General features: G+C 42.0%; 1 protein-coding gene and 1 long non-coding RNA gene across 10 annotated transcripts in view; both read right to left on the bottom strand.

Annotated features, from left to right (window-relative positions):
• OSBPL1A (oxysterol binding protein like 1A) overlaps positions 1-23,254 on the bottom strand; it is a 158,366-nt gene that overhangs the window by 1,323 nt on the left and 133,789 nt on the right. For 8 of the 9 annotated variants that reach the window (XM_038390999.2, XM_038390998.2, XM_038391002.2 and 5 more), the window contains 9 exons: positions 21,804-21,938; positions 20,941-21,038; positions 18,638-18,820; positions 17,703-17,810; positions 17,529-17,618; positions 17,125-17,251; positions 10,208-10,324; positions 9,094-9,217; positions 7,197-7,287 (listed from right to left, as the gene is read on the bottom strand). In XM_038390999.2, the coding sequence (XP_038246927.1) occupies positions 7,197-7,287; positions 9,094-9,217; positions 10,208-10,324; positions 17,125-17,251; positions 17,529-17,618; positions 17,703-17,810; positions 18,638-18,820; positions 20,941-21,038; positions 21,804-21,938 (1,073 nt within the window). The remainder of the gene's footprint in view (positions 1-7,196; positions 7,288-9,093; positions 9,218-10,207; positions 10,325-17,124; positions 17,252-17,528; positions 17,619-17,702; positions 17,811-18,637; positions 18,821-20,940; positions 21,039-21,803; positions 21,939-23,254) is intronic. The other variant, XM_043507971.1, reaches the window with a different exon arrangement.
• LOC122458709 lies at positions 147-3,171 on the bottom strand. The gene is made up of 2 exons (XR_006278882.1): positions 2,064-3,171; positions 147-1,847 (listed from the first exon to the last, which is right to left on the bottom strand). It is a non-coding gene; the product is annotated as an uncharacterized LOC122458709 (long non-coding RNA).

Raw genomic sequence — 23,254 nt, 5'->3', positions numbered from 1 at the left:
CTTGATTTGCTAGACTTCTCCCTTACAATCCCAGAATGGTTTCTGGCTGAAATCAATGTGGATATGTTGTGATGAGTAGGTGGTAGAGACTGTTATACAAGAAGCTATTTACTTCAAAAGCAGTTTTGAAGAAGCCATTTTTGGCATGCATTTAAGAACCATTTATTACACAAGGACACAAATACACTGCAAACACTGCATTCCTGAAAGCAGAAGTCTATTATTTCACTAGCATCCTGATTTCCCCAAGATTTTGAAATCATTATCTTGGTAGGTGTCAAATACCACAGCTCACAATAATGGGGAGTGATGATTTGCTTCCCAACAGCAATACAGCTCTCTTGATGGAACACATCATACAGAACAGTTCCAGCAAGTTTTCTGCATAGTTATAAAATACCTGCGTTTATGTGAGACATACACTGTAGAGCCATTCTAGGGCATGAGATCAGTCTCATTTGGAGCAAGTTATTTTCAGCCTTCCTGGTAGATTCTGCTTGCCTGTTGCTAGAAATACTAGGATTTCACTTATTGTTCAAGTCTGAGAATATTTTCAGCTCTCCAGTATATACATAAACAGTGATAATTACACATTTGTAAGGTAAGATGTTCGAAGGAGCCATACTATTGATAAGTACACTGCTGATGTAGCATGGAGTCCCCTTTTATGGCCCGAGTGTCAGCAACTCTTCTCCCCTCACCCCAGCAATACTACCTCATAAGATACCCAATGGGATGTGTTCGTTTGTATTATACATCAAGAAGCACATCTTATCACAGCCCAGATAAGTCTCACAGGTATTCCCTCCAATAAAAAAAACACACTCCTATTAGCATAACATGCAATATTTGCCCTTGCTAAGTTGTTCCAATGATTAATTACCCTCCCTGTTAAAAATGTATACCTTATTCTAGTGGGTGGTGCTGTAGAAGCAAAATTTAGCTTACTGGGAATAATGTTAGAGTTCATGTACCCAGTAAAGTTAGAATGGAGGGCGGGCTAAGGTTGTGAAGGATATAGGGTATACTAGATCAACCACTACCTTGGGAGTGATTGGAGGAGAAAGGAAAGGAGAGCACTAATATTGCTTGCAATAGCATTAGGTGTTCAGTGTGTTTTAGTGAAAGATAAGGTCTTTGTGCTAAGGAGCTTAACAGTCTTTAGATCATTGGCCAAGATTTTCAAAAAAGTGGACTAGTGACTGTTTCTGGAAAAAAAAAAAAAAAATCAGGTAGCAAACAGAGCACCCAAACAAACCCCCTCTGATGTCAGGCCCCTTGAAGGTGTCTCAAACTGGGCACCCAAAATCATTAGTCCCTTTGAAAATCCTGCCCATTATGAAAAGAGTAGACAAAAGAAGACAGTAGTAGACTAAAGGATAGGGATCTTGCCCTAAGGAGTGCACTTTTCTACAGTGCGTAGTTAATGATGGTTGCATCATAGACTAGTCATTGCAGATATTAAGCTATGTATTCCCTAATCAGAGGATTGCACATTCCTGGAAATATGTAGAAGGGTTCATCTCAAAATATGGATTGTTTTCTGCATAATTTTCTTAAATAGAGAGACCATAAAGCAATCTAGCTTTCCATGACCATACCTTGATCTTATCAGAAGTGCCAAATGTGAATGCCATTGTCCAACAGATGGTTTTTAGATCCTAGCAATCCTTGAAAATTTCCCCCTCTCTACTTTTTTTTTTTTTATTTCAAGTAAACTGAAGAATTCCTGATATAGAATGATAATGGAGAAACCGATAGGAAGAGTCTGGAATGCATGCAGTACCTACCTATTGCAATTTGTATACTTATAGTAATTGTTAAGGTAAGGAAACCTAGAACACACACTGGACTATTCACAAAAAGAAAAGGAGTACTTGTGGCACCTTAGAGACTAACAAATTTATTTGAGCATAAGCTTTCGTGAGCTACAGCTCACTTCATCGGATGCATCATGTAGCTCACGAAAGCTTATGCTCAAATAAATTTGTTAGTCTCTAAGGTGCCACAAGTACTCCTTTTCTTTTTGCAAATACAGACTAACACGGCTGCTACTCTGAAACCTGGATTATTCACAGTCACTGAAACAAATAAGCCCTGGCATTCAGACAAGGGAGAGGAGACCAAGTGTGTCCAGAACTTTGCCATATATTAACTCAAAAGAATTACAAAAACATTGTTCTGTGCTAGTCTTAGGGCAAATCAAGCCAAGCACTTTGAGAAAGCAAGCAAAAAGTGGGAGTGGGGTGGGGAGAGAAGGAAATCAGACAAGTCCAAACCTGGGACCCTGGGCTGTTGGATGACTTCAGTTGGAAAAGGAAAAAAAATGCAACTCAAAGTTACAACTAGACATTCTGTGTAAAACAAAGTGTGATTACGTGACATTACCACTCAGAATGTGGGTGTGCAGAAGAACTGGATTTGCTTACCAGTGGAGAGTTCTTGTACTACTTATAGACCCAACCCCAGAGGCTATGTGGCACTCCAGAAACACTGTGCTGTTCCGTTACAACGCTTGTCTTGGAATAATATCATTAAACATTTCTCAAAGGATGGAATACAGCCCACCACACCTATCTATCTGTGTGCTAGTTAGAGCTCAATTTCTGGTAAAGAGAAATAGGGTGATGAGTCTGGTGTAGAGCCCACTGGAAACCTTCAGCTAGATTTTTCTAGTCTAAATTTCAAAACACAATTGTCTGTGTCAGGGTAGATGTATGCTGGCTTGCTAAAGGGTAGGAATGACAGTAAAAGGCTTAGAAAAGATATACTTGGGAAGGCCCATTTCCCACTGACTTCTGAACCATGTTGCAAATTTCTTACTCTCTTAATTCCCTTTTTCTTTATGGGATGGGGATTAAAATCCCATCATCCTATTGCTTCCCAGGTTCCCTCACGTTTCTTTTGCTGTCCTGTTTTGCACAACTACTGTAAAATAAATCCCAGTACTGAGTGCGAAACTAATGAGAGATTCGAAAACAACTGCCAAATAAGTTATTCGTGCCCAAGGCAAACTGGGGTTCAATGGCAGGGAAGGACTGGAAATACAGTAACTGAAATGAGGAGTAGGGAAAGTTTGTAGTGGGCTTAGTTTTAGGCTTCATATTCCTGCAGCTGGACTTCAGCTGTCCACTCCACACCTTAGATCAGGGGTCGGCAACCTTTCAGAAGTGACAGGTTTCAGAGTAGCAGCTGTGTTAGTCTGTATTCGCAAAAGGAAAAGGAGTACTTGTGGCACCTCAGAGACTAACAAATTTATTTGAGCATAAGCTTTCGTGAGAGCTCTAGCTCATGAAAGCTTATGCTCAAATAAATTTGTTAGTCTCTGAGGTGCCACAAGTACTCCTTTTCTTTCAGAAGTGGTGTGCCGAGTCTTCATTTATTCACTTTAATTTAAGGTTTCGTGCGCCAGTAATACATTTTAACGTTTTTTAGAAGGTCTCTCTCTACAAGTCTATATATTATATAACTAAACTACTGTCGTATGCAAAGTAAACAAGATTTTCAAAATGTTTAAGAAGCTTCATTTAAAATTAAATTAAAATGCCAGTCTTACGCCACCAGCCCGGGGTTCCGTTCACCTAGGCCAGCAGCAGGCTGAGCGGGGCTGGCGGCTGGGACCCCAGACCAGCAAGAGGCTGAGCAGCTAGGCCCACTGCCAGTCCGGGGTTTCGTCCGCCAGCTCCTGCCAGCCAGAGTCCCGGCTGCTGGCCCCGCTGCCGGTCTGGGATCCTGGCCCTGCCCACAGAGTGGGTATCTACCTTCTCCCTGGTTCTAGCCCATTCTCTTCCTCTCTCTCTATACTGAGCTGAGGGTGGGAGTGCACTGAGCACAGGGCTGGGGGTGAAGGAGCAGGCTGGGGGTTGGGGTGTAGGGTCTGGCCAGGAGCTAGAATGAGGGAGGGGGCTCAGGGTTTGGGCAGGAGGTTTGGGTGTGGAGTGCTTACCTGGACAGCTCCCATTTGGTGCAAAGAGTGCAGGTAGGAATGTGTGTGTGCACGTGGGTGCAGGAGCTCCCGTTTGGTGTTCACAGTGGGGGTGCAGGAATCAGGGCAGAGGGCTGGGTGTGTGTGAGGGGCAGGGGTCGTGGGGGTGCTCCCAGCCCCCTGCTCAAAGCGGCTCACGGCAGGGGGCTGGAGGGGATATGCCCTGATTCTACCTCCCTTCCTCAAGGCCCCAGTCCCCACCTCTTCTCTGCTTCTCCCCCTCCCTCGCAAAGGCCATCAGCTGATAGGCGGCAGGGAGAGAGAGGAGGAGGGGCAGGCAGGGAAGAGGCAGGGGAAGGGAAACCTTGCCTGCCCTGCAGCAGCAGCCAACAGGACCAAGCTTCTTCACCCTGCCCCCGTGTGTGTGTGTGTGGGGGGGGAGCGGAGAAAAGCGGGCCGGGGTGGGCAGGATTTTTAATGGCCTGGGTTCAGAAGCGGGTGCTGAGGGGGGCCGGCAGCTGGGACCCAGCAGGCAGCAGCATGCCATTAAAAAAAAAAAAAAAAAAAAAAAAAAAAAAAAATCGGCTGGCATGCTGTCTTTGGCATGCATGCTATAGGTTGCCAACCCCTGCCTTAGATATACCCTTCCTTGACATCAGAAGAAAGGCTAGAATAGTGGCTGTGGACCATTGAGAGCCACAGGGGAGCTTCAAATTCCAGTCATTACACCAAAGGTGGCATGCTGTTGGACACCGGAGGGGTCGCGGGGGAGAGAAGAAAGAACAGGGAGGACAAGAAGATTGTTAGTGTACAGGAATCCTAGCTCAGAGGAAATTCCACCCCACTGCCAGAGTATTTTAGGTTTATATAAACAGGCACTTAGTTCTCTGCAACAAATAACCAGCAGGTTTACTATCCCCGGTCTTCCAGTCTGGAAGTAGAGGAAAATTGCCAATACTGAGGAGCCTCATATTTCATGCTGCTGTGCTTTTGAAGCTGGCATCAGTTTTCAAATTCAAGGGGTGATAAGCATTTTAATCTTCTAATCCAGAAGGATGAGAGCTGCACAAAGCCCGATAAAACAGACTATACAGTCATCTGATTGGTAACGAAGTGTTGGCACAGCATAGCAGATGCCCCTTCAAATTATTTGTAAAAGTGGCCCTGAGTTACCATAGCACTTAGTGCTTCAGGAGAGTAACTTCCGCTATCAAACAAAGCTGAAGAGTGGTATTGCCAAAGCTTTTTAATGGCTTCCTAGACTCAAGCATGAAGAACATGGAATAGCACTTACATCCTTCCTGCAATGTGTATTTTTTTTTTAAATGATGAATTTAGGAGAAATAAAAAGACAGTGCACAACACTATGACTTTGTAGCATGTTGACCGAGTCCAGAGATAAAAATGTGCTTTTATTTTTTGCTTTGAAGACATCCTGTGTGGGTTTAAATTCTTATCTTGCTTAGCCATTAGTAGACTCATCTTATTCCAGGTGGCAGCTCTGACTCCTCCATTAAAAAGGATGTTCTGTACAGTGCTATGTAGCTTGTTTTTAAAGCTCTAAATATCCAGATGAAGTGTAGGATACATTCACAGTCCTGGAGGGGAAGGAATTTGGGGGGTTTGCAGAACTGGAGCCCTATTTTACCAATTTATAAATATTCTAACAACTTGCAACTAGGTTTAGTTGGCAATAGGGTAACAAGAAGCCTGCGTGAAACGCTGGAGAGAAGGGCGAGTCTGTGGGTGGCACTTAGACTCCATGTTCTCTACCACATTATGGTTAATGTGCAAACCCAAAAAGATCAGGGAAAGTCAAATGGATAAATAAATGCTCCAATGCCCTTCTGCTTTCCCATATCACCTACCTACAGCAGGGTGGTGGTAAGTTATTGGACTAAAGGGTTTTAATGTCAAATGCTGGGAGCCCAAGTATCCTTATGAGGGACCTATGTATTATGTAGATCACAGAACTCTCAGTTAAACTACTAAAATTTAAATTTAGAAACAGAAGTCTTAAGATTTCAAATTACAATCTGTCTGTATAATAGAACCTAAAAGACACTGGGAGAGCAAGGAGAACCAGCAGAACACTTTCTAAAGCTGTTCTTTATTCAGTGAGGAATTCAAGAGCACATGTATATAGGAGTTAGATATGTTACTGAAGTGGCTTTTAAGCAAAGTTGGAAAAATCTAGCAGAATGACATATCTTGACAGACAGAATTTCAAATCTCAAAGTTTTGTTTATATAATCTGCATAATTGGCTCACAAATTGTGGTAAAGTTTTATGGTCACACATGTACTATTCACACAGGCTTATGCCATTCAAAATGATTGGCTTTCCGAGAGGACACACAAAGTTGGGAGAGACCTAACAACAAAACTTTAAGGTCACACAAACAGTTCAACACCTAGGAATCATGGCCAAGATGGGTTGCAAAGTGTTTCTTGAGGTGCTGGGAGGGAAAAGAGTTATGAAATCTCAGCTCTCATTCAGAATTTTTCCCCAGCCCTTCTAGTTGTGACGTTAGCTAGATCATAAACAGCTGCAATAGTCAGGTACATGGACCAGGCAGCATATTGTGCCAACTTGCAGGAAGCAAAACCCGTCATAGGCTGTATAATGTGAGTAGTGTTTTAAATAAATATGTTCGATTGCTTACCAATATAGTCCTTGGAAAAGGAATAATCCTTTGGTTAGTTTTCGGCACCGATGTGCACCCACAGGAATAAAACTGGGTGGTTTTTAGGGAGTCATGGATGTGAAGATACATAACTCAATAGTTAACTGGAGGAATCATTACAAAGGAGGAGCTCCCTTCTCTCTGGGGCCAAGCACATTGTCTTCTCTACTATTTTCATCTACTGACTGCATAGGGAGATCAAATCAAACCAGAATCTCTTCTATTGTAGGGCAGAGAACACGTGTATTGGTCAGTTGTACAGCATCTCAGACTGCACGTGTCACAGGGAGCGGGCGTCAGTGGCAAAGGCTGTGTTCTTGATGGAACAAGTGATGCTCAGCAGGCATGACAGGCTATTTAGAGACTGGTGGGGGGGTTAGTGGGAAAATGAAACAGGGCTGATGTTTTAGTGAAGAATGTACTGGGCTCACTATATCAGGCATGACAAATACTCTGACCAAGATCTCAAATAGGATAGTAGCAGCAGAGCTGAAGAGGTCATCAACTCTTCCGGTGATTGAGAATAACCTGTGTGTGGACAGACACCTAATCTGAACAGCCAAGAACTTTATCAAATGCACTGACCTTGTTTTCCAGTCTTCCTCTGACTTGGACCGGTTTTTGCGGACAGCCCTTTGTTTCTCTTCTAGCCTTTTTTTCTCTTCACTCGCTAGATCTGAAAAGGAACAGAAGTTGAAAAAAAAAAATCTTAGTTTCCTGGTCACTTTTATCGAAGCACCTATAATAAAGACTCAGCTCGTTTCCAACACTAATTTAGTCAGATCATACCAGTTTTAAAAGCCTCCTTTAAAGAGCAGACCCCTCAAAGCACAGACGCAATATTAGGAGAAGCATTTCTGTTTTAGAAGTAAGGCCAACTAGAGGACAAGCTCTGCCAGTCAGATTGATCAAATCAAAGACGGGTCTTGGTGTACACCCAAACTGTGGGTTGAGCCATGACCTAAGGAACCTGAGAATTTGTTCTAGTTCTCAAGAAAAGGGTCTTTAAGATTCCCTTCAGAAGAGAAAATGGTTACATTTTCTGGACTGGATTAAGAGCTGGATTCAATTCCCACCTGTGTCACAAGTTTGTGTGATCTCTGTCAAGTTGCTTCATATTTGGATCTTCAAATGATCAGAATTTAAAATAGTTACCAAAGTGATTCTCCTGATTTACAGCCTCTCTAATTTCTCCAGCTCCACTGGCTTAATCGCAGCACTCGGCATGTGGCAGTATGACTGCTGAGCAGAAACAGATAGTATCGCCATTACACAGCTTGCAGATATTGATAGATCACTGTATGTTAGTACATTCTGTAAATTCAGAATGCAATACTAAATGCTTTGGGTAAATATGGATGCAATATAGTATGAGTTACTTCCACTAGCCACAGAATAATCCAATTTACAGGGAAAGGCAGAGACTGATCAAAGGAAGCAACTTGTCTACAGTGTATTTTAAAAAGCCTCAAAAGATCTCATTACTGATCTTTGAGAACTCCTCAGTACCACAACATCACAATGCCCAGCTACTATATAATCCATAGATCTCTAAGTGCTTAAAGCAGGTGAACAAGTGTTATCTTCATTTTACAGGTGCACAGAGAGGCACAGAGGTGAAGTAGCTTTCCCATAGTCACCCTCCAGACCAGTGACACAGCTGGGAATAGAACCCCAAGTCTTTAGTCCCTGAGTTCCATCCTCCAAGCCACGCTGCTTTCATACAAATAAATGTTACAAATCAGAGTATCGAGCACCAAACCATGCTCCTCACTATACAATCAGTAAACACTGCACTGACACCATGGTGATAGGCATCTTATACACTTCTAGATTAAGAGACGCATGCAATTTGTACTAGTTTCACTTAGACTTTTAGAGGAATTGTTTGTTTCTTCCTAATGAAGTCTATTTTTTTCCCCCTCACCCTTTTGCTGTGAATAATTTTTAAGTGAACATGCACTTCTTTTGATGGGAAATACTTAACTTCAGCAGTTTCAATCACATTACTGAAATTGGTATTTTAGATTAGTTGATGTAAAGAAAGACTATTTTATAGTGGAATAATGGAAGACTTCGTACAGCGGCAAGTTCTAAAGATCATGGCAAACTTCACAACTTTGCTACTGCCCTTCATAAAAAGTCCAATTAAAAAGCTTGACAAGGCAGCACTTTGTGCCTTCTATCTGGCCTCAGTCTCTTCACTCTGATAAATTTAATTAAAAAAAATTAACGCTTATAATGAAGGAATGGGTAACATGCCTGGCATAAAGCTTATACATTTGAACATATTTTCACTCACCTCTACAAGGATATATTTCAAAGGCATGTTCCACCCCCCTCCCCCCCACACAAAAAAGCAGCTTATCTGTAAAGACGGCTTGTTATTGCTTAAGGCAGTATCTGTAACCTTTCAGCTGGAGTTCCCACGACTCTTTCAACTTTGACAAGTTATTTTGTATTTTTTTTTTTTTAAAGTTACCTATTTCACCATTTTCCATTGCTCGGATATCTGGCCGTAACCGGCAGTCAGTTTTAGGAACAACACTCTCCATTTCTTTATCCAATTCATTCAGAGCCATAGCAAAGCTAGTGAAATTGTACATCTGAAAGAGAGAAACAAAAATTAAAGGATCGCTTTCTGAAAGTTTTGGCTGCTAAGAGTCTTCACATATAAAAAGAGCTTTTCAAAGATCAAAAGAGCACTGATTCGTAGTAACATACAACCATAGCCACTTTCTAATTGCTGAAGTATTTATACAGTAGTAATGTTAAGATGCTAGCAGAGTGAAAATGTGCCAGGTATAACTGGGTGAACCTTTATGCTCATGTCTAATTAGAGTAAGATCTGACTAGCCAAATTGAGGGAGGGAGAAACAACCTCTTTGTCCTTATTCATCCTTCAGGGGCTTTCCTTACCGACTATTAAAGCAGCCTACCCTTCTCCCTATATGCACCTACATGACCACCCTGCCCTATTTTCTTTTTCTGCTTCCAGATCTCTCTAGCTATACATCTACTCATCTATCCTGCTCAGCTGTCTGTCCAGCTCAGTAGATCTTCATACACCCACTCACATTATGTAGCCTTCCTCTGACTTATGGGTTCTTGTACTCCATGGTTTGTCTTACGTAGCTTTTGCAGACTCTGCTCCTCTACGGACACCTCTGATTAAATGTCTCATGCACTGGCTATCCTGCACTAAACCTGCCTCCCAAATGGATGGCAGTATTTAAGTAGCAACAGAGTGGGACAGTGAATTCTCCAGGCCACCGCTAAGTAGAGCAATTGCTTAATTCATCATAATCAGTGATTCTGTGGAGAAGTTAAGCTAAGCTAGAAAGAAGCCAAGCGTGCACGCTGGTCTGCCCATCTATAACAGAAGGCCTACATATTCAGTTCCACATTACATAGCTCATTACAGTTTGTGTTGGGAAAGTTCAAGATCATTGCAGCAAAAGTTGATTTTACTGGAAAGAAGTTATTTTAATCACTGCATCATGAGCAAGGGAAGTCAGTGACTTCGATGTTCACTGTACATTTTACAGTTTAACCAATTGTCAAACCCCCAACATTTAACCAGAGCCCTGGCTAACCTGTACTGAATTTGGAGGTCTTGGAGCTATCCTCCAGAGTAAAATACTTCCAGGAATAACATGCACACTTTCAGAATCTGGCAAAGGCATCTCATCTGGTTCTTCAGAATTGCCCACCTATAAGCAGCACAAATACAAGAAAATTTAGCTGAGTCACAGGCTGTTTAAATAACCTTAAACACAAACCATAGAACAGTCCTACACAGAAGTTACAGTGAAATGAGACTAAGACATAAAAAGGCATGAAACATGCCATCACAGAACACACATTCACTGCTCCAATACTTTTTTTTGTCCCCTAGGCTTACGTCATCATTTTAACACCCACTGGCTTTTCTAGATGCATGTCAAGATTAGAAGAGCCATCAGCTCCTCAGAGAAATTAAAAACAAAAGCCATTCTATTTAGATAGTTCTGCCAATAGTTTTTTTTTTACATTTATTTATTCATTCAGCGTGCAGCTACTGAGAAATAAGTGCTTTCAAATCCACATTTTGAAGTTACTATTTGTTTCTCAGCACCATAGAGAACACTCATGTTAGGGATCCCCCCCATTTACAATATAAATCAATTTTGGTTTTATTCATGCTGAAAGTGCACACCACCTTTTCTTTTTTCGCCTACATTAAGGAAACATACATCCTACAGTCTGTGTATGTGTAACTGCTGTATTATTGCTGTTCAGCATGTGAGGTCTTAGGTTCCGTTGACATTATGTTGTCAATAGTGAAAACATGAACCATATTAAACAAATGCTCTTCTGAGAATAGACTACTTAATCTAGAAGGCTGATTGTGAACTGTCAAGGTTGATGCACACTGGCTAGGATGACAGTGCTGTACCATAGTTAATACATTTCTGGGAATACTGCTTAAGTTTCCATCCAAATTAGCTAGAGTAGTAGAGGGTAATGGTAGGGCTAGACTGTTCTCCAACTGGTTAAAAAGGTGCTTTGGTCCAGCAGCATAGACAGAACTGAAGCACACATTAACCAATGTCCTTAAAATTATACTATAAACCTGAAGTCCCAAGCTGTTGGCATGGTTTAGTAACAGCTCAGTCACAACAGGGCAAACACTTGGTCAGTCCCTATACTAGACTAAACCATAACGTGTTATGCTGAGCTACTGGATGACAATTTTTGTCCCAGCATGTTAGTTTACCAGGTTAGTTCTAGATAAAATATGGTTCCACCCCAGCATGGGAAAAGCTTTAGAGATCTTTGGAGATTGTTTAGTAGAAATCTAAGCAGACAGATTAACACAATTTCCAGTTATGCATAAGCACAGTCTAAGCCCTGTTGCGAATGAACTTGGTTCTATGAGGGTTAGGCTAGGCAGTGTGGACAAGGCCAATTGCTGTATCTGCATTTCAGCACACAGAGAAACTTAAGCTAGTGTATGGTTTGAACCCCTCTGACATGACTTGGGTCCATCCATGCCACCAAGCCAAACTATTAGAACTTGGTTTAGTAATGAGATTATTTTGGTCTGCTGTTTTCAATATTTAAGATAGCTGCAAAGTAACCAGAATGTCATGCATAGTAGATTTACTCCCTTGGCTGCTGCCAATGCAGCTCTCAGTTAGATATTCCTGGGTTGTGCTAGCACACTGATTTCCAAAGAGCTGTTAGTATCCCTTACAGAACAGAATGACAAAGAAATTGAGGTAAAATGCTACCAGATCGAAAGAAAGAAGCCCTGCATCAATAACTAATCCATAAACAAAGCACTAGACTTTTTATAAATTATACTGTTCCATGGAAGCTTGTAAATAGTTGGTTGTGTGTTTCAGATTGTGTTTCAATATGTACATCCACATCACTGAAGTTACAATGAAGAGTGACTACAACTAGAAGCACATTTCAGCTGTTCTCAGCAGTTTCCTGGACATCACCTCAATTGATGCATAGAACTGAACAGCACAGTGTTTCTTAACCAGAGGTACACATACCCCTGGGGGTATGCAGAAGTCTTTCCAGAGGTACTCAACTCATCTGGCGGTTGCAAGATGGGTTTAGGGGGGTTGCAAGTGCAGGGCAGTAGCCCAGAGCCCCATGCCACAGGGGGCCCCACAAAGCTAAATTACATGCTTCAGCCCTAGGTGGCAGGGGGTTAAGCTTTAGCCACACCACTCAGTACTCCGGCTTCAGAGAAGGCTCACAAATGAAAAACGGGCTCAAGTATCACATTGAAATGTAAGTACAGTATTTATATTCCAATCAATTTATTTTATAATTATATGGTAAAAATGAGAAAAAGTCAATTTGTCTGTAATAGTGTGCCGTGACACTTTTGTATTTTTATGTCTGATTTTGTAAGCAAGTACACCTCTACCCCAATATAATGTGGTCCGATAGAACGCGAATTCGGATACAACGTGGTAAAGCAGCGCTCCGAGGAATGGGGCTGTTTTACCGCCGTTATATCCGAATTTGTGTTAACGCAAGCAGTTCCTCTGTGCCCCCCCCTTACTTGTTGAAACCCCCCTACCCCAGCTCGCCTTTGCCTCCTCCCATGAGTGCACCGCAGCTCCGCTTCTCCTTCCTCCCAGGCTTGCAGCGCCAATCAGCTCAAACTCTTGCTCAGCTGATTGGCGCGGCAAGCCTAGGAGGGAGGAGAAGTGGAGCTGCGGCACGCTCGTGGGAGGCAGTGGAGCGGAGGTGAGTGGGGGGGGGCACAGAAGAACCGCTCCCCACCCCAGCTCACCTCCACTCCGCCTCCTCCCCGGAGCACGCTGCCGACGCTCTGCTTCTCCCACCCCCTCCCTTCCAGGCTTCCCACGCCGAACAGCTGATTGGTGCGGCAAGCCTGGAAGGGAGGGAGGGAGGAAGGGAGGGAGGAAGCAGAGCGGCGGCGGCACGCTCAGGAGAGGGGAAGAAGGTGGAGGTGAGCTGGGGCAGGGAGCGGTTCCTCTCCCTACCCCAATATAACGCAGTCTCACCTATAAGACGGTAAGATTTTTTTGGTTCCCGAGGACCGCATTATATCGGGGTAGAGGTGTAGTTAAGTGAAGTGAAACTGAATACATAAGACAAATCAGACTCCTGAAAGGGGTACAGTAGTCTGGAAAGGTTGAAAACCACTGGAATAACATATCCATCACTATTCTGTATATTAATTACATTAAAAACTTTCCAGACTGTTAAAATACCACTCTAGCTTCACTCTTTTTAGGCTTCTAGGACCCCTAAATTCAGTAGTGTCCAGACTTCACCTATCTTACCTGAGGACTGCAACCAGCACAAACAAGAAAGCTGACTGCAGCTGCCCTCATCTTTAAAGCAGAGGTGCAGTCTGCAGCATGGAAGATCTCTTGAGTTTCAGGGGTCACAGCTGGTCACCCTGGTTTAATGGTGTTACAGCTTTAATATAATGAAGGAGCAGTATTCATTTCATTCTGTCTGTGTGTTAATAGGATACCCATCTCTGCATATATAGCGAGAGAGGCAGGTCTAATGTCTCAACATCTTTTTGATGAAAAGGATAGCAAGTTTTTTCACAAAATGATTTTATCCCTATACAATCAAAGGCTTTATGGAAAGGCCCAGGATAATCTGCTGATGAGACATTGGCCCCCAGCTGCACATCCAAGTAGGTCCCCTAAAGAAAAGGGAAGTGAACCTACATGATGGCAGTACTAAGAGCAGAAGTAGTAGGAAGCCATGAGATTTTGGAAACACTGGCTAGGTGAGGCTTCCCATGGGCTATATATTTTCATGGTACTGAAGCAAATCACTTGAGCATGAAGCGGTGAGACACAGCTGAGTGTAACTCTTAAGTCACTTGGAAGCTCAGAGTGTGCTTAAAGCAACATCAACTCCTTGAAGCACTGACACTGTCATATCACCGCAAGAAGGTGGAAAATGGGTTGCTGTGGAGTTTCTGAAACTAAAAGGAACCGAAATCCTTTGTGGTCCTTAAGAACCAAGGGGCTAGATCCGCAGTCAGACCTATGCATTGCAACACCTACCTTTTAGGCACCTTGCCACTTGAAGGAACCCTCAGCCAGGTACCCAGGCTCTCTATACAATGCATGGGGAGAATGAGATCCTAAGCATGGGATTCATAGAAATCGGCAAGCTGCCTAAGCTAGCCAGTAAGAAATGCTGAGGGGAAGGGAGGGGAGGGGCCTAAACTGAAAGGTAGCCAGACACCCAGCTTTTGGCCCAAAGGAGGCATCTATCTCTAGACAGGATTCACAGCCATCACAGAAATGTAGGCCCAGAAGGGATCTTGGGAAATCTTAAAGTCCAGACCTCTGCCCTGAGGCAGGACCAAGTAAACCTAGACCATCTCTGACAGGGGTTTGTCCAGCCTGTTCTTAATCTGGTGACCGAGGTTCCACAACCTCCCTTGGAAGCCTATTCCAGAGTTTAACTGGTTAGTTAGAAAGCACTCCAGCTGCGGCCTCACCAGTGCCGAGTAGAGGGGGAGAGTTACAGCCTGTATCTTGCACACAACACTCCTGTTCATATACACTAGAATTATATTAGCTTTTTTCACAACTGCATTATATTGGTGACTCATTCAATTTGTGATCCACTGCAACACTCACCAATCCTTTTCAGCAGTACTACCACCTAGCCAGTTATTCCCCGTTTTGTATTTGTGCATTTGAATTTTCCTTCCTAAATGAAGTACTTTGCACTTGTCTTATTGAATTTCATCCTGTTGGTCTCAGACCAGTTCTCCAGTTTGTCAAGGTTATTTTGAATTTTAATCCTGTCCTCCCAATGTGTTAGCAACCCATCCCAGCGTAGCTTCATCTGCAAGTTTTATAAGCACACTCTCCATTCCTTTATCCAAGTCATTAATGAATATATTGACCAGTACCAAACCACTCCTAGAGTTAGGAGCCTAAGCAAAGTTAGTCCTCTTGCAAAAAAACCAGCACGAGAGAGACACCCTATTTTAGCTAGTAGCCCAATAGTTAGGGAACTCACTTGGGATGTGGGAGACCTGTTTTCAAATCCCTGCTCTGACTGATTTGGGGAAGGACTGCAACCCAGATCTCCTTTCTCCCAGGAGTGCACCCTATATGGTCACACTCTCTGGCCCAAAGAATATTCTATGTATATAAAATGAAACAGCTTCAACAGGAGAGACAGAATCTCACATCAGAATATCCCATAAACTGGTGATTTAGGCACTCACCTGGTGTGTGAAAGACTAACTATCAGATGGAGAACTTTGTTATATTTATCTGCTCATTCCTGACTATCTTTTGTGTGGTTTAGGAGTGCTCCAAGCACATCTACTAGATTGGGCCCTGCAGGCGAGATAATGGGGGAAAGCCCAGTTCAACAACCCTGCCATGTCTTAGACATGAGCTAGGGCACTGAACTGCTTGGCAGCATCAGGACTTAGTTGACTTTTTGAATGGCACTGGTAGAAACATAGGTGTCTTGGGGACTCTATTACTGGAAACTTCAGCACCTAGGGAATTTAGGCACGTACAGAGTTAGGCAGTGACTGAGTGGGGGGTTCTCAGGGGCACCCAAGTGGCACCTTCCAGGATTCTATTTGTGTATGCTTTTTTTCAAAAAATAAAAAGAAAGACCATGCTCCTCTTAGAGTCCTGACAGCTCTAAGACACTTCAAAAAACATGTTTTCACTAGATTCTTTGTCTAGTTTCATTTGCCAATTTTCAAAGCAGTTGTAGTTTTAATTAACATTCTTCAGAAGATTTTGCATTTTAAGTTATTGTGCCAACTCCCAAGATCAAACAGACTGGACACCTGATCTGGACATTAAAGAGTCTCTTCCAGTCAGAAGTGGAGGGAAAAAAAGACACTCAAAAGTTAGCTATAGAGAATGGAATAAAATTCTGATAGCAGATTCAGTGAAATGGTGTATAAAAAAGTCTCTTAAGAATTAAATGGTGAAAAGGCAAAGTAGGCAAATATATTTTACTAACTAAAAGCCCATGAGAAGCCAAAAGTAACCTGAAGCTTGAGCTTTGTACATAAAAGTACTTCATTCAGAGTAATATTCAGTATTGCAAGGGAAAACAAACAAGTAGATGGATGATAACAAGTGTGCAGGGTATATTTTTCTTTTCTCCTCCTCCTCCCAGAGGCTCAGAGATGCAGCCTCAAAGAGAGGGTGGTAATCCCATGAGTTTTAGAGCTCTCCTGTACAGCAATAATGTAAAATCTACACAGGCATACTTGCCTTTAGAATAGTTAGAATCCAACAGGACAAAGGAGTAAAACTAGCATGGTGATCTTCGGTGGCATGGAGGGGTTCTCAGATTTTTAGTAAAAATGTTATCTCGTCATTTAAGATGAATGGTAGCAAGTATGTATAATTACTATAAGAACCTTCACAGTCATTGGTTTAAAAGAGCGTGTTTCTATTGAAAGAATTGTTAAGGAGTAACATAATGGTTTACAGAAACATGAAGAGCAAGATTTCTGAACAGTGCAGACTGTAAAAATCCTTGCAAAACCTTCAGAATATGACATTCCTCAAAGTTATGAAATCTTTCTGAACAGACCCTCATCTATCCTGCTTACGGGCCTGAAAAGCATCAGGTTGGAGTTTCCATACTACATCAGACATACGGTCCCTCTAGTCCCCTATCCCATCTGGTTACTCCAGAGGAGGGTGAAAGAGCCTGACAATAGGCAGATGTGAGGAAATCTGCTCTCATGAAAGTTTCATGCTAATCCTTAATAATTAGATATTGTCTTAAACCTTGAAGCACAAGGATTTTAACCCTTCCAAAACTGTTTGGATAATAGCCAGAATTATTATGATTAATCCATATAATACATGTCCAAACCCTCTTTGAATCTTACTAAGAAAAAGGCTAAGGAAAAAGTATAAAACAGTAACAAGCCTAAAGGCACCTTACATTGCTAAGTGTTCTATTGTGCCTTTCAGACACCACTTCTTTACATGTCTAATACCTGTTTACTGTTTTTCTTCTCTTCTGTATTTTTCTTGTCATTTTTTTTGTAAGCGTCGAATGTAGCTGGGTCAACACTGTACAAGCACTCAGTCCATTTCCCATAGAGTGCACAAACTTTCTTTTTGCTGTAAAAAAAGGACTAATTTTAGGAAGAGCTTAAACAAGTTATGAAGTTAGTTTTAGTGTTTTCAGATTTTAATATTATGAGAAAGGATTTTAAGAACAGATTTAAGACTGAATCCCCATCTTACTGTACATTATAGTTACTAACAAGATATACCCATCCCCGCCATTGGCACAGTATATTGTAACAGTATTTAATTCCAACAGTTCCCACATATATCTACATTAGAAATTTAAGTAGCATTTTATTAAACAGTAGGTCTAAGACAGGATTTTTACCTTTTGTCTTGAATATAGCCTTCAACTTTGTGCAACTCCTTCCCAAAAAGCCCACATGGTTTGAAGTTTAATACACACTTCTCACCAGTTCTAAGGAAGAAACATTTAGCTCAAATTACTTTGCAATAATTTGTTTAAAAATGTAGTAAACTAAAAAGTCATATTCCAGCTTACTTGTGATTAGTTATTTCTACATTTCCATACTGCTCAATCCAAAGTTTACCCACAATAATATTATGCACACAGCAAGTAGGATTTGTCCAGGTGTAGGCTTCATCGTGTCTGGGGAAAAAAAAAAAAAAAAAAAAAAAAAAAAAAAAAAAAAGGAAAAAACTGCTGGCATAATCACACCTTTCAACAATATGCCTGAATGACTCTACAGCAAGTAACTGGCTCTGGAACTCTATTAGTTACTGGCAGCAAATCAAGGAAACAAGATGCACCAGCCATGCATGGTGTGGCAAAAACAGGAGACACTGCTTGATTTTTTTTTTTTTTTTTTAAACTGCTTAGCATGGCAGCTTCAGTGCATCTACTACTGGCATATCAATAGGACTACTTACAGTAGTCAAGTTAAGCACACAAGTGTTTTGCAGGATTAAGGCCTTAATTACCTGACACCTATACAATTCGGAGTGCCAGTGAACTGTACAATTGTTTGGAATGGCGTTCAAGCCATTTTGGTCCCAGGATATGACAGAGACAAGATAAGTAAGGTAATAGCTTATTGGATCAATTTCCAATGGAAGGGACAAGCTTTTCAACTTCACAGAGCATTTCCTCAGGTCTGGAGAAGGCAATTGGAGTGTCCAAGGTAAATACAAAGCAGGACACATTGTTAAGCGTAAGTGGTCATACATGCTGTAGGAGACCTCTAAAAATGAAGTGGGCAATAAGGGTTAACAAGCAGTAGGGTGTGTTAGAAATTATTGTAAGGAGCCATAAAAGCAGGAAATATGCAAACCGCATAAAAAAACAACTGTCTGCTTTATCTATATGAAATAGTGGATACATTGAAAGTCATCTTGCAGCACTGGAGACTATTATATAAGCCTTTATTCTGCACAGCCTCAAAACTAAAGTCTAATATAGTAATCTGACCAACTTACTCAAGAAGTTCCAGAGTTATAGTCCCTTTAGGTTCTGCTTCCACACTCTTGCCCCAGAACTTGAGTTTAGGATAGATTGAGCCATGAAACACAAAATCGTTATTCAAGCCTTCAGCATAGAAAGCACTGATTGGTGGGTGATGACTAACTTGTTCTGAAAGGAGTCTAAACCCAAGATCATCTCTAAAAATAAAATAAAAATAAAGTTTTCAGGATCACTGTTCTCCGCAGTTCTCTGAAATGCAAATTTTTAGAGTTTCACTAATACAACTGGTACTATAGTGAAATAATTTCCTTTACCCATTCTGAAACAAAATTAAAGTTATAGCAATTATGTATGGATCTAGATATTTAAGCCACCAATTAGTTTAAAAACCACTCACTGCAACACAGCTCTCTCTCTGTGATGCTGCAAGACCCCAGAGGGCCCTGGTGCAAGGTAAGTTAGGGGGTCTCTTCCCGATTCTGAAATCCACTCCGTCCAGTTCCCACAGCATCCCAGTTCAGCTCTCCAATGCCTTTCTAACTTTCCCATAGCCCCAGTCCCGTCGTTCTATTCCACAGCTACTGCCTAGTTTTAAATGAAGTGTCAGGAAGAGAGGGAGAAAAGAACTTCAAACTGAGCTCCTAAACTAGTTATGCAAACTAGATCAAAAAGTTACAGGAATAGAAGAGATGTTTCTACTATGACCCCTAATACTAAAATGTCCAAAAGTCAAGGAAGAACGTTTGCAACAGGGAATATTTGTTCCCACCCTGAATACATGGTCTGGAAATTTTAAGGATCTGAATTAGAGAGAAAACTTCTGAAGAATCAAGAGGTATTTTTAAATGGAAAAATAGATTAGCATCTCCAGCATATTATCCTTCCATGACCATTAGAGCAGCAAGTCAAGGAGCCTTTCGATACACTTTCTGTTCCTTGCACTGTGCTAGGTGCTGGTACCTGGTGCTTCCCCTGGGGGTAGGGATTCAACACACACAAGGAGGGTCTGCTGGGATGCAAGTCACAGGAAAAGGGCTCCCACAACCCTAACACTGCAGCTCAGACCCCCTACCCCCAATTCTTCCTGCGTTGGCAGGTTTGTTTACATTTCCCCCCACATCAATAGCCCCCAATTCGTGCTGCATTGCCTAGGTTCACCCCACCACATCCCTGTGCCCTGCTGCTGCCATCTGTTTCCTCTTCCCTACCACAAGCTGTTCTGCTCCCACACCCCTGCTAGTCCCTACTGCCACTCTGCCAGCTCCCTCACCTTCATCCCTGAACCCCACCCCACTCCTCCTAGCTGCCTGTTCCCATCACCAGCCTCTGCCTCACCCACTCCCTTAGGCTTCTCCTCATCTGCACCCTATGTCCTGGCCCTGCATTAGTGCCTGCAGGGGCAGCTCAGTGCCTGATCACGGGTAGCTGTGCACCCTTGCAGCACAGTGCATGCACCACACATGACTCAGGCTCCCACATAAGCTTGGGACAGGGGTATCAGCAGCCAGGCACTCTGCAGTGCAGGGTGGGCAACAGAACAGCACATTGGGCAGTGCCACCTGCATCAGTACTGCCACCAGCAGCAACATCTGCTAGTGGTTGGGCCCCCATAACTTCCAGGGCTCTGGTGTGACTGCACCACTTGCACCATTGTAGCAATGCCACAATGTGTGTCTCTCTCTCTCGCCCACCAGACAAGTTCAACAGAAATACTAACAGGCTTAACTATTTTAAAATGACAATTTTTGACGACACATTGCAGCATCCACATTATGTATCTGACTGATGAGACCACAACGTAACAGGTCGACAAGAGTGACCCAAAACAGAAGGGGCTTAGTTTATTTTTTAGTTCTTAATGAAAAACATCTGTTTGTATATATTACCTAAGTTTGTGTAACAGTTTAAGGACATTTGCACAACAGACAAATTGCTTTTCAGGCAATGTGTGTTTACATGGTAAGTCGTTTTTTGGGGGTTTTTTTAGTATAGATCTGAAACCTAGGTTTATACACTAAAAAAACCTGATATTTTTCTGATCACTTAGATTACATTAAGGCTGATTTCAAGTAAAAAAAGACAGACACTTTCACAATTTTTCAACCCAGAGTAATTTTTACAGGCAAGTTAGACTCCCATAAAGAGGAAGTAACAGAAACGCTGACAACCTGCACTGTGAACACTTGTAATAGTTGCTCCTAAAATGCAGCCCATTTTCAAAACACACAAAGCAATTCACAAGCCATACAATGTGTTTACATAAACCCACAAATTCCTTAACACCACTTTGGTCTTAAATGCAGTTTCTATTTGTTACCTGACTAATTCGTACGTCTCTCCAAGAAGTGGGTTGAACGGTTTTCCTGTACGTTCCCACTGTGAGGCAACAGCGGACACAGCAAATGCAGCTACACACTGTTCAACAGAATATTAACATACATCATTCACCTTTTGGAGTTCCCTTTGATACTTCTACTTTAAATATAAAATTCTTCTATTGCACTTCATCTTTCTCTGTTAAATTTATTCTGTCTTTGGCATAAAAATTGCCTCCTAGATGGGCCTGGCAAGTTTTTTTTTTTTTTTTTTTTTTTTTTAAAAGAGTGCAACACACCATAATAGTTTTGCAAAAAGCTAAGAAATATTAAAGCCTTTAAAAATTGAACACACATTGAGTTAACTGAGCAGCCCTAGCTAACAGAACTAGTAAAGCAGTTCCATGTGCAGCAGATTACAGCCTCTCTCCTCTCCAACAGAATGGTTTAACAGGCAGTAGATTTAAAACAAAATTATGCAACTTCTTCACACAATGCACAGTCAGCCTTTAGAACTCATTGCCGATGGATGTTGTGAAGGCAAAAAGTACAACAGGGTTCAAAAAGAGAAACAGCCAAGATGGTCAGGGATGAAACATCATGCTTTGGGTGTCCTTAAACCTCTGACTGCAGAAACTGGGTCTGGATGACAGGAGATGGATCAATCAGAATTGCCATTCTGTTCATTGCCTCTGAAGCACGTGGCACTGGCCACTGTTAGAGACAGGACATGAGCTAGATGGATCATTGATCTGACCCCGTATGGCCGTTCTTATGTTCTTAGCTGAAAGAATTTGTACCACAGTCCAACCTGTTCAAACAAACCACCACAAGCATTTTAAGACACTACTACAGAGTAAAGTACCTGCATCCTTTCAACTGTGCCAGAAAGCGAACTGGCCTGGTGGATGAGGTACGTATGTTCCATATATTCTGTAAGTCGCTGTAAGAAGCTCAGCGGCTCATTGAAAATAACCGGCATAGTGATCTTGGACAGCTCCTGACACAGGATAGAAATTTGTGTTAAAACTGAAGAGATTAAACACAATGAACTAAGTAACAAGAATTTAATTGCCTTATTACAGAGATAAGTCGGGCTAGCCTAGTGGCAGTGGAACATCCCTTGACCTGGCCAACAACTTCTGAAAGAGAGACCCACATCTCAAGCTAAGCCTCTCCATTGCATTGGTGAAGATGGCTAAAGAGAGAAGTGTATCTAAGTCCCTAATGGGGAGGAGGATTAGGAAGATGGTGGGCAAAGAAGAGGGGATTTTCAGGACTTCAAAGTCTTTCAAAAGAGAATACCAAGATTCAGAAACACTATTTTTAGAATAGGCACAGGCCATCTGATTAGTGAAACAGGTAACCTTGGGGGGAGGAGGATGGCGGGCGTGAGAAGCAATAGGAGTAAGCTTCTGAAATAAACCATACTTGCTCTATCAAACATCTCCAGGTTAAAAAGGCTAATAAGGTATGGTGTGTAATATGAATAAGTTATGTAAAGTCTTGAAAGAAAACTATACATTCTTGCCTTAAAAACTGACCAACCTAATGAATCTGGAATATTTAATCTCCAGTTCAGACAATATTTATTTTACATCATTCGTTACATCAGTTGGGCAGACTGGTATGATTAGATACTCCATCAAACTACAAAACTCCACTAGAGGGTTAAAAAATTAAGGGATTTATTTAACTTTGCTTTAATTCAATAGCACTGTAGAACGACAATCTAAGACTCATTCTTAGTACAATTCTGAGAGGATGCAGTCAAGTTTCAGCAAGAAGAAAGGGGTTTACTTTCACTAATGGATCTGTATAATGGTTGTGCTAGATAATCTTCATGTTAGCTGCCAAAAGATGTTATATTAATTAACCTATGCAAATTAACATCTAAAGGTTTTTTGTTTTTAACTTGAGACAGTTCCAATAGCAACCTAAGGGTATGTCTTCACTGGCAGCGCTTTAATGTGGCTGCGTAGTGGCGGCACCAGTGCTCTCCCAGCTCTGTAAAAAAACACAACAAAAAACCATCCCCACAAGGGGAGTAGCTACCAGTGCTGGGTGTGCGGCTCTCAGCACTGGTGCATTGTCTACACCAGTGGTTTTCAAACTTTTATACTGGTGACCCCTTTCACATAGCAAGCCTCTGAGTGCGACCCCCCCCCTTATATATTAAAAAAGTGTTTTTAATTTATTTAACACCATTATAAATGCTGTAGGCAAAGTGGGGTTTGGGGTGGAGTCTGACAGCTGGCAACCCCCCCATGTAACAATCTCGTGACCCCCTGAGGGGTCCCGACCCCCAGTTTGAGA

The sequence above is a fragment of the Dermochelys coriacea genome, chromosome 2 (genome assembly GCF_009764565.3).
Source record: "Dermochelys coriacea isolate rDerCor1 chromosome 2, rDerCor1.pri.v4, whole genome shotgun sequence".
In the NCBI taxonomy this organism is placed as follows: Eukaryota; Metazoa; Chordata; order Testudines; family Dermochelyidae; genus Dermochelys; species Dermochelys coriacea.
Note: the sequence above shows the minus strand (reverse complement) of the source record. Positions and strands in the feature narration are given on the sequence as shown.